We start from the raw sequence: 12,089 nt of genomic DNA, 5'->3' as shown, positions 1-12,089 counted from the left end.
CCTCAGACATAGGGGTTCCCCAGAAGTCATTGTGAAATAAGTTTTTTAAAGGTGTAGAAGGATGTAAATCTTTATTGTCCAATATTGCTGAAACATCATCAAAAACAAAACCACAAAAAAGGCTATTCCAGTAGCAGGCTATAACCACACCGACTATTAAGCCAATTTCTTTTAGGCTAACAGCCATTTTTTCCACCAGTACTCATGGACTAAAACTGCAAAAGAAGATTTCATAAAGACACACAATGAAATATGCAGTAGAGCTCCATAAATTCAATGAACATGACAATTTGGATATTATAATTTTGTAAAACATATGTAATAGAGTATTACATGTAACTGGGAAAATAAAAGATTGAATTTTTAAAAAATTACATTCCAAGGTTACAGAAAGAAACAATTTGGATGGGAAGGAAAAAGGGAAGTTATTTAAAGAATAAAGTAGATACACCGGGAATTCATAAACCGACTTCATTTTTTAAAAGACAGGTAGGCAGGGAAAAAAGATGGTATTAGTTTATTAAAATGTCAGAAATGCTAGGAAAAAAAATTGAAGGAAGGCATCCTTGCAGTTATAGATTTCAAACTAAAAGCACTAATACTCAAAACACTCTGGTACTGTTTAAGAAAAAGAGTAAATAGATCAATGCAACAGATTAGGTACATGATAAATAGCAGTAAATGACCATAATAACCTAGTGGTTGATATACTGGAGAATTCACCATTGGACAAAAATTGCTGGGAAAATTAGATAGCAGTTTGGGAGAAACAAGGTATAGAGCAACATCTCACTCTTTATACCAAGATAAGGTTAAAATGGATAAATGATTTAGACATAAAGGGTAATATCATGAGTAAATTAAGAGAGCTTGGATAAATGTACCTGTTAGATCTATGGATAAAAGAAGACTATAAAAGTCCAGTAGTAATAATACTACTCTAAGTATCTTGAATTAGTTTTTGGTCCTTCTGAGAGGCTGCTAATTTAAGTTTCCTTTGCTGGCACTGGCTTTGCTGTTTGACATTTCCTAATACCTCTTGGGCTTCTCGATGACTTTTTACATTGAGAAGATTAGAACTGATACTGTGTCATTTTGTTTTTGTTTTTATTTTTAAGCAACTGATTTCATTCTGTACTGCTTTTTTTTCCTGTAACTGCTTAAGTCATGGTTCTTCAGGTGGCATATTAAGAATTAAGTTAAGAAATCCAGCTCTTTTGTTAATCACTGATCTTTTCTTGTACTAAGGAATTATTTCTCAAAGACAATGTGGAGGAAAAAAAGAATTTGGGCTTGGTATCTTTGGCCACTAGGCTATCTAAGGATGTCAAGTTTGCTGTCCAAAAGCCTGGGCTGCTGTCTTAAACCTGGACTCCAACAATGAGGCCTTCTTAGCCTTCAAAGGAGAAGAGGAGTTTTGCTCACCCCAATTACCAAACTTCTAACCAATCATATTGTTTCCTGTGCCTCAGCTTTTCCCATGTTGTCATCTACTCTGCTCCTTGCTTTGTTCTGTACTCCCCAAAACTCTATAAAAAGATCTCTCTGTTTGCTTGGGATCTTTGGCATGAATGGAGGCATACCACTGATCCATTTATTTACAGGGAGGCAGAGTCAAGATGGCTGCGTAGAGGCAGTGAAAGTTCAGACCTCTGAAAACCCTTCCATACAGATTACAAACTAAATGCTCCTAGGGGACTGAAAATCAAACCTAACAACAAGACAGAGCCAAGGAACCCTCATGCTGGGCTCAACTTAAAAGGACACCCCCAAAAGCCAGAATTCGAGATTTGTGCCCTATAGGGAAGTAGAAGGCTAACAAATGGATTGGTGGGGAGGGAAGCAGTATGGGGGGTTGGGGGGGGAGGGAGTAAAGAAAATAAGAGGGGAATAAGAAGGAAGGGGGGATAGAAAGGGAAATAAAATAAGGGTGGGAATTAGGGGGACTGATTAAAAACAAAACATTGGTGTAGAAGGAAATAGTGAAAGAAGAAAAGGCAGGACTAGGAGAGGAAATCAAAATGCTGGGAAATACACAGCTGATAATCATAACTCTGAATGTGAATGGAATGAACTCACCCATAAAACACAAGCAAATAGCAGAGTGGTTTAGAAACCAAAACCCTACCTTACGCTGTTTACGAGAAACATACATGAGAAAGGTAGACACACATAGGGTAAAAGTAAGAGGATGGAGCCAAATCTATTGGGCATCAACTGAAAAAGAAGGCAGGAGTCGCAATCATGATATCTGACAAAGTCAAAGTAAAAATAAATCTAGTTAAAAGAGATAAGGAAGGTAATTATATCCTGATAAATGTCAGTATAGACAATGAGGAAATATCAGTACTCAACATGTATGCACCAAATGGAATAGCATCCAAATTTCTAAAGAAGAAACTAGTGGAGCTCAAGGATGCAATAAATAGAAAAACTATACTAGTGAGGGACCTGAACCTTCCTCTATCAGAACTAGATAAATCAAACCAAAAAATAAATAAGAAAGATGTAAGAGAAGTGAATGAAATCTTAGAAAAATTAGAGTTAGTAGATATATTGAGTAAAATAAATAGGGACAAAAAGGAATACACCTTCTTTTCAGCAGCACATGGCACATTCACAAAATTCGAGCATGTACTAGGGCATAAAAACATTGCAAACAAGTGCAAAAGAGCAGCAATAATAAATGCAGCCTTCTCAGATCACAGTGCAATGAAAATAATATTTAGTAAGGGTACATGGAGAGGCAAACCAAAAACTAATTGGAAATTAAACAATACAATTCTCCAGAATTGGTTAAAGAACAAATCATAGAAACAATTAATAATTTTATTGTTGAAGAAAATGACAATGATGAGATATCCTTTCAAAAATCTATGGGATGCAGTCATTTATTTACAGGTGGCAGGTCCCTGATAGTTATCTTTCTCAGAGATAAAATTCTACTACAACAGCATGCTTCTGGGTCAAAAGTCATTTAATGTATAATTTTGGGGGGAATTCACTTTTCTTTCTTATTTTTTTCTTCAAAGCTTATTTAATTAATTCATTTAGAATATTTTTCCATAGTTACATGATTCGTGTTCTTGCTCCAACCCCCACCACTCCCATAGCTGATGCACAAATCCATTGGGTTTTACATGTGTCATCAAATCAGATCTATTTCTATATTATTAACATATGCACTAGGACAATCATTTTAGAGTCTATATCCCCATAAAATCATGTGATAGGGATCACTTTTAAATCAAGTTGTAATTTAAGTATTTTGACTGCTGTGGTAAAATGCAATAAGTCATTTATTTTGATTTACAAAAGCTTTCTTCAAACTTTCTCATTTCCTAATGCCTTTTTCCTCTCATTAACCCATTTTACAGAAATAAATTATTGTTATTTTCTCTAGATATAGCTTGGGATTTTTTTAAAGTCCCCTCTCACTCAAAATTTCTAATATTCACATTTGCTTTTTTTAATGATATCTACCCAAATCTTTCCCACCCCAATCTAAGCTATTTTCTCTCATAATATTTAGTTTCTGATATAGTGTTCCTAAACCTAAACTAATTATATATCTAGGCACAGGAAGGACCAGAAATGGACTTGATTGCATTTTCTTCCTTAAACTAATATCTTTCCACACACACCCCCAAAGACATTTAAAACCTCAAGGTAAATTTTCTAATAATCATCTTTAAAGTGAATATATATAATCATCTTTCAACTCCCAAAGTGCTACTGTGAGTATAAGAGTAGATAGTCCTTTAAAATAGAGAAAGAAAAATATTAATTGCAGTTAATGAAAACAATAAAACAGCAATTTTTACATCTTTGCATTCATTATTACATGTCAGTAACTTAATAGTTTTTTTTTTCTTTTCTGAATTCTGTATGTCACATAGGAACTGTGTAGATAGAATCCACTCCCCTCCCCCAGCTCATCCCCACCTCAATGCATGGCTGGATGTCATGTGAATGCTCCAAACAAGTCATGGGTGAAGAGCCCTAGGAACATGAACCAGAACTAAAGGTTACACAGGTCCAGGGTCAAGAGAAAGGATAAAGGTGTTGTAAAACTTAAAATTTCTTAGACTTATGAATGTTGGAAATTTCACCATTGGAAAATTTCATACTTGGAAAAAATTTCCTACTGATAGTAAGAACTCTATTGGAATGTGAACCCCCTTGGCATGGGAGGATCCGTCTCCTCCCTACCTAAGACTACTTTAGGACAGAAACCTTTTGCTAAACAATGGAAAGGGCTTTGACCTATGCTTAAGCATAGAACAGGAAGTTCTTTGAGTCATGATTGATTTTAGAATTGATACAATAGAGATACTTGGAATGACAGAACCAGGTCTTGAAACTACAATCTCCACCCTACTCAGAGTAAAAGGATTTAGGAAGGGCTGCAGCAAGGATCAAGATTTAATTATTTGAGAATATGACCTTCAACAGACAAGTGCAAAGGGGCAGACCTCTGGGCGGTCCTGGGTTAAGCTAGAGCCACCATTGGCACAGGGAAGACATGGACAGTGAATGGTAGATGTGAGAACTGAGGGGAGGGAACTTGGATGATTTCCTTAAAGATAGCGGGGTCTGAGGACTGGGGGAGTTGGAGAGGTTTTGCTCTGAGAGGTTGTGCTCTGAGAAGTTTTGCTCTGAAGGAGTCTGAGAGGAGAGAGGTCCTAGAGGGAGAGCTCCTGGAGAGGTCTGAGAGGAGGGCTTGCTCTGAAGGAGGCTGGAGGTGGAGGCCCTTGAGACTGTTTCTCCATTTTGGTCACGTGAGTGATAGGGACTGATCTCTTTTCTTTGCCTCAGCTATCTAAGGGCTTGGGCCTTTTGGCCCAGCCTAAACAGAGGGGGTATTTAAGCCCTATTCCCTTTTCTCCCTCTTCTCCCTCTTCTCCCTCTCTCCCTCTTCCTCTCCCCTCCCTCTCTCTCTAATACCTTTCTTCCTCCTGTTTGTAATTAAAAACTCCATAAAAGGTTGACTGCTGACTTAGAGTTTTCATTTAGGAATTACATAGCTGAATTCCTTGGCGACCTTAAATTAATATATATCAGTCTTTTAAAGTGATTTCCTTGTCAGTGTGGGGCGAGAAACGTCCGGGTTCTCTATTCCCTTGGAGGCGGTAGGGAAGGACCAGGGCTGAGAGAGACAGCCAGGTGGAGAACTATGTGGTCAGTTAGATTTGGATTATGCTTAAATCACTATATATTTGCTTTCTCTATTTCAAATGATTATTAATAAACTTTATGGAAAATAAGAACTTAGTTATTAATTTTAATCTAAGAGAACTTAGAATACTAAAATACAACAGGATGATGGAAAAGGGAAAAACACAGCAAATAATAGATCTGTTTTTCCAGAATGCTAAAAAAAATCTACGAAGTCCTAAATTTCATAATAGACTAGAAAAACTGATGTTCAGAGTTTGTTGGGTTTTGTGTGTGTGTGTCTGTGTGTGTGTGTTTTAAACGAATTCTTAGAAGGGCAAATGTTCTGAATTCTTTCTCCTTGCCTCTTCTTTCTTCAGTAGTAGCCCCAAACTAAAAGCATGTGAGCTCTCCCTCTCTCTCCTCCTCTCCCGTCTCCCCTCTCCCTCCCTCTCTCATTCTTTTCTGAAGGAACAGCCTGGAGTTCTGCTGAATTTTCTGACTATTACAGCTTTACTGAGTGTGCTTTCTTTCATCTGTCTTCTGGCTTCTTCTTCAGTTTTGAATATTCATCTTTCTCATATCACACCCCCTCTACCCAATCTGTAAAGACTAGAGGTGCAATATATTTCTGAATCATTCTCCATTAGGCCAACTCTCTCTTTCAAATATGTAAACATTCTTTCTCTCTCTCTCCTCTTTTAGATTTCTTTTCTATTTTATGTTCATGGCTTTTTGTCTCTATTCTGCTAGGAAAGGTTATCTATTTATAATTTACCTCTGTCTTCTCTGAAGGAAAGTAGGCCTGCCTGAATTTTCAAGATTTTGCACTAAAGTTAGATATGTATGTTTATATTAAGCCAAAATGTTCCCAATAGTAGTAGTTGATTTGTATCTTAATCTTAAGCATTCTACAAGAAGTCTCTTTTTAAAAAGGAATTTATGTATAAGTTACTTTGTTTCAAAGTCTCATTCAAATATTGCAGGTCAATTTTTTAAAAACAAATAATATTAAATGACATTTGTATAGTGTTTTATTGTACAAATTACTTCCAGATACATGACTCTGCGAAGGTTGCCCCTTTTAGAGGATCTATCCTTTCCTTATTTCTTGTCTTACTGTTAATATAACTAAAAAAATTTCTTTTACTGTCTTTAGTATTGATGCCTAAGTCTGCTTTCTGGATGCCTTTCTCATAGCTCTGTGGCATTCTTATATTATCTTTAGTTCACTAATAAATCAGGTCAACCTAACCTTATTTCCCTTTTGTTGACAAAGTATACTTTTAAATTCTTTAAATGTCAAGAAGGGGACTGCCAAAGTCTCTTGTGGTCTTGCTACTTCACTTTTTGCTGGCTGATGCACATATACTATCTCCATGCTTTTGACTTCTTCCTGATGAATTTGAAAGTAGAGGGCCTAGGTTCAAATCCTGGCTCTAAGTATTACTATCTTTGTGACACTGTGTTTAGTCAATAAGTAACCTCCCCTGTAAAATGGGCAATTTGGAAAAGATAGTCTCAAAGTCCTTTCAAATACAATCTATGATCACATGAAAGTAAGTTACTGCATGATGGAATCAAGATAAAGGTGCTTATAGGCTTGCACAATGAATTAATCTAATAAGAAAACTAAAGAGGAGTAAAATCATACACTTGGGCTGACAAAATAAAGCGATCACTCACCTTATTCATCAAACTTGGCTCTGAAAGACTTTTGCCTGTTGTCAGAAGGCTGAAGATCTGCCATCAATGAAATTATTAAAAATGAGGTACTCCACGTTCTGAGGGGGAGTTGTTGTAGGTAAGAGTTTTGTCTACAGGCTGAATCATTGACATCACACTGCAGGGCACCATGCCAGATCACTGTAGAAGGAAATGAAACTATAACAAACCTGGTGGTCTGAGGCAGAAGGATGCTAGATTCTATTCAACAGTAAAGTTATTTTCATTTTGCACAAAGGCATGAAGCAAGAAAAGAACTTGTGAGAAATGTCTTTAATAGTAATATATTTAAATACATTGGTATCCTTATACCAGTCTACCCAAAAGCCAAGCTCAAAAACCACTGCTAAAAATTCAAAGGTAAAGAGAAAAAATGGTCATCGTTTAACTACAGTACTAATTGCCAGAGATTCTGAAGTCATGGAAAGAAACTGTCTTACTTTTTTTCATGCTATGGGAATGGAAGGGAGCCATAGGAAAAGTTGGGAGGACGATAAGCAAGTCTAAAATAGAGGGAATAGAAAAAAATTTAGAACCAAGTAAAATAATTGTTTTGAAATGCAATACTTTTTTTTTTTGAAGGTTCAAATCTATTTAAAAGCTATAGCCCACAAACTAGTCTGTACAACTTGATTTGCCCATAAAATTATGTTTTTTTGTATATTAAATTTAAAAGCAGACTCAGACCCTTATAACAAATTTTCAAGGACATATTACATTTTCTAGTTTTTACCTACCTATCAAAAACAGATAAGACCACCAGAAAAAAATTAACATTATAATTTCACTTTATTTAACAATGAAACATTTACTATATAATCTCAGTATAGTCAAACACATATAGAATGCATATGTTTTGAGACAAGGAACTGAGGGAAACAAATAGTGAAAGCAAGTGAAAAATCTTAGTGAATACAACTTTGACCACTAAACTTTAAAATAAGTTTCATTTTCTCAATTATCACTATTAGCATTTTACTGCTTTATTTCTATCATCTTCACAAATTTCTAAAAAGTCAGGGTTTGTCTCCTTTGAGATAAGTTTCTTTGCAATTTCAAGATTGTTTAAATTTTGACTTAGTCTGAATACTTCCAAACTCAGACCAATTTCTTTCTGTAGCAGATGGAAGAAACTTAAAAGCAGCAAGAATTAAAAGGAATCTGACACATATCATGCAAAATCTTCATCATGCTGTATAAGAAATATACTTGGCGGAAACTTACAATGAATTCTTGGATCCTACATCTAAAAACTTTACATTCTAGTACATATGAAAGTCTTAAGAACTCATTTTCCAAAGATACATAGTCATATCCTCAATCTATTGTATTTATGCTTCTGAATTGTTCTTAAGTTATTTTCAATTGTGTCTGATTCTCTGTGACCCCATTTGGGGTTGTCTTTGGCAGAAATACTGGAGTGGTTTGTCATATCTTTCTCCAAATCATTCTACAAATGAAGAAACTGAGGTAAACAGTGCTAAGTGAGTTGCCCAGGGTCACACAGGTTGGTCTGAGTCCACATCTGAACTCAGGTCTTCTGGACTCTAGGCCCAGCACTCTTTCCACTGTATAATCTAGCTGTCCCATTCTTCTGAACATATATTATCTAATAATGCCACCATTTACTCTACTGCTTCTTTGAGATCTAATTAGAGGGGAACTCTATACCAAAAGTCAGCAAGCAGCCACAGTGAAAAGAAAGTAGTGAATCCTATGAATGATTCATCAGATAAAGATAGTAGTGCTTAAGGCAGAAGTGGCATGACTTTTCTAGAGATACTTTGGTCTTGGTCTTATTTGTATCACTGCCAAACTTTTCTTTCTCTCCAATGACTGGCTTGCCTATTTTTTTCTGAGCTACTATTACTCCAGAAAGAAATGAAAACACCTGCTTCTCCCTTATCCTCTATGAGCTTTACTCTCAGTGACGGGGAAAAAAAGACAGTGAAAATTAAAAAATTTCTCAAGTGCATGCCAATAAAAGCTGTTTTCAGGCTCTGCTGGAAACTAAATGGAGCTAAATGCTGAGTCCTTTACAACTGTATCTTTGGTTTTGTTTTCTCCAACCTACCTAACTTCTCTGCACCTCTCGCTTTTAAGGAATGACATTCTTGGCTCCTTTTTCTAGAATCCCATCTACTTACAACCTAAACAGAGACAATCTTAAGTAAAGGAGATAATGTTGAGTCTTCAGAGGAAAACCTAAAAGACAGTCTTTTTCTCAAGTGTCTCACTTTGTAACATAAAGATATCCTGGGCTTATATCTCATTCTATTGCTTATTCTCAGAAATGTTAATGAAGCAAAAGTATTTAGTTTTACATTAAATCTTCATATTGAATACTTTGTAGAAATCATTTGGGATTATTTTCATTTTACTAATTTCCTGGGATTAGAAAGGGAACCCCCCCCCCCACAAAACCATGGATAAATTGCATTCCTTACTTATTTTAATCTCATACTGCTTACCCTCTCGAGTAATTTACAAAACTTCTCCACTAATACTATTCCACCTAATCAGAATATATTCTGTATACAGTGAGAATACAACTAATCCTTCTGCTTTATGGTTGATTGACTTAATCCTGTTTGTATTTACCTGAAAAGATACAAAAGTGCAAGAATGTGGTCATCTATGAACTGTAAATTCAGATTCAAAAATCTTGTTTAAAAGATTCCCTAAGGCTAAATATGGCATGTTTTGGAAAAGAAATGTTTAATTTGCAGAATGAAGATTATAAGATTATAAATCTGCAGGGATGTTCAGGGACTGCTTAGGGAATTTAAAAATTATTCTTAACAAATTTCAATAGTCAAAAAGTTTAATAAGATTTAAATATATATCTAATTGTTTTTCTGGACTTAAGTATGGGATTCAGAGGTCTTGAAGAAAGTGACAAAGACCTTTCAGATTGCAGAAATACTGAAAAGAGCTAATTAAGGGGGCATCTTAAATAAGTGATTCCACAATGGTTGGGATAGTAAAAAGCTGTTATACCCAGAAGCAATCCTTTAAGGAAACTGAAAAGATTCAAAATAAAAGGAAAATTCTAATGAGAACTAGTTAAGATAAGTACAGAATTATACCAGTTTTTTAAAATAAAAATTATCTAAATATTTTCTATATTAAGCTATTTTTACATTAAGTTAGTTTTTTAAAAAATTGAAATACTCACCTACAGTTTACTACAGGATAACATCAAATAAATCAAGATATCTATTGCTATTTGATAAGTCTTAATTTGCACAACAATACCTAAAGAGAGGAAAAAAGCAAAAATCTGAAGTAACTACAAAGGTTCTACAAATATACTACAGAACACACTGGCATATTTTCTTACAAAAACATGTAGGTTTCCCAAAAGGTCTGTACCACTGTAGAAATAATTAGATTTGGTAAAAATTAAGCTAATTTTTGTTACTGGTTGTTATAGCAGACAACATTAAATTACTTGGCTGTGTGGTTGAACATTAATATTAATATAAGCATCATTTCCACATTGTGACTTTCCCCATTGGTTTCAATATATCGGCACAAGGCATAAGAAATTAAATGGAAATTTTTGGGGGTTTTGTGTGGGAGCCTCAGACAACACGTGAAGGCCAGCAGACAACAGGGGAAAAAGTTTAAGTGACTTAAAAATGCATAAAGTATATGAATGTATAAATGTCCAACATATTCTAATCTTTTAATGCCATAAATATACACAATTTCTTTTTAAAGATAAAATAAATAAAAAGTTAAAGTTTGTAAAAAGAGTGAAAAAGGCACACAAAAAAAGTACAAAAGTACACAGACTACAAATGGAGGTATCTTAAAGTTTAGTAATTCATAAATGGCTATAAGACACTGTAAACATCCCATTAAAAAAAAAGGAAAAAAGAAAAAAATTCAGACTTCTTTGGCACAAAGGGAGGGTCAAAAAATGTTATGTGGATTTTTTAGAACACAGGGGTATGATGCACCCAATCCCCATGGTATATAGAAAGGATACAGTTTCCAGTTGCCATACATGATTAACTATAATCCTGTTCTATAGACACATCTCTAAATTTTCTGATACAGCTGTATATTTGGCAATAATTAAAACTAAATTACCCTATTCATAGCAGTAGCTATGTTCCATTTTCCTTTAGCTAGATGGCACAGGGACCAGAGCACTGCCAGACCCTGGGCAAATCACTTAACATCTGTTTGCAAGCATTTCTTCTACTGTAAAATGGGGCAGAATAATAGCACCTCCCTCCTATGGTCATTGTGAGGATCAAATAAAATAATATTTGTAAAGGGCTTGACACATAGTAAATGCTATATGAATACTTACTTATTCTTTTCCCTTATTATATCTGATTTTTCATTTCACGTTATTTACCTATACCTTCCAATGCCATTTTTAGTACTGGATGAGGTGACTTTGCTATCCTACCCAAAAATCTCTGAGAACTGAGTCCCAGTTCTGACTTCTTTCACTTACTAGCTGTGTCACTTTAGTTAGTTAAGTCAGTTTCTCCAGACTCAAGGATAAAATGGAGCCAACACATACCTATCTTCATCCCGACAGAGCCAATCAGACTATATATGCCCAATGTCAGCTTGCTCAGGAAAAAGCATGGGCTTTGGCATCAGTGTACCTGGGTCTGACTCTTATCTCTGCTCCTTACTACAAAGGAAACAAGAGAGCCATGACAATCTTAGGCAATGTTGAGAGGCAAGTGTCTTAGACCTGGGAAATCACAGCAATGATGCATTCTGCCCTGGTCAGAACCCACCTGGAATAGTACATTCAGTTCTGGGTATCACAATTTAGGAAGGACACAATCCTGGGGAAGCTGACCAGAATGATGCAAGTACCTCAAGTTCATGTTATATACGAATCAGTTTGGTTAGTCTAGAGAAGATAAATATGGTGGTGGGGAAATGAGATGGGATAGAATTTCTGAAGAGCACCTCTATGGAAGAAGGAATAGACTTATTCTACTCCACTCCAGAGGAGAGAACCTAGGAGTAATTAAAGGGAAAGTGTATGAGGTGAAATTAAAAAAAGTAAATTTAAAATTGGAATAAAGAAAAACTTCCTAACAACGAGAGCTACTTAAAAATAGATTAAAATTAGAAGGTCGTAGATTCCTCCTTCCACAAACAAGTAAAAGACAGATTAAGACCTCTCTGGTACTTTGTAAAGAAGTTTATTTAGATGTAGGTTA

General features: G+C 35.3%; 1 protein-coding gene across 5 annotated transcripts in view; it reads right to left on the bottom strand.

Moving 5' to 3' along the window:
- TMTC3 (transmembrane O-mannosyltransferase targeting cadherins 3) overlaps nt 1-12,089 on the bottom strand; it is a 70,770-nt gene that overhangs the window by 50,119 nt on the left and 8,562 nt on the right. Inside the window, exons 2-6 of one of the 5 annotated variants that reach the window (XM_056798614.1) lie at nt 10,061-10,140; nt 9,354-9,483; nt 7,323-7,385; nt 6,844-7,023; nt 2-215 (exon numbers count right to left, since the gene is read on the bottom strand). In XM_056798614.1, coding sequence (XP_056654592.1) covers nt 2-187 — 186 coding nt within the window. In that variant the 5' untranslated portion in view covers nt 188-215; nt 6,844-7,023; nt 7,323-7,385; nt 9,354-9,483; nt 10,061-10,140. Of the gene's footprint in view, nt 1; nt 216-6,843; nt 7,024-7,322; nt 7,386-9,353; nt 9,484-10,060; nt 10,141-11,428; nt 11,546-12,089 lie in introns of all 5 variants that reach the window. The other 4 variants (XM_007503124.3, XM_007503123.3, XM_007503122.3 and 1 more) reach the window with 4 other exon arrangements.

The sequence above is a fragment of the Monodelphis domestica genome, chromosome 5 (assembly GCF_027887165.1).
Source record: "Monodelphis domestica isolate mMonDom1 chromosome 5, mMonDom1.pri, whole genome shotgun sequence".
In the NCBI taxonomy this organism is placed as follows: domain Eukaryota; kingdom Metazoa; phylum Chordata; class Mammalia; order Didelphimorphia; family Didelphidae; genus Monodelphis; species Monodelphis domestica.
This window is presented reverse-complemented; position numbering and strand designations above follow the sequence as displayed.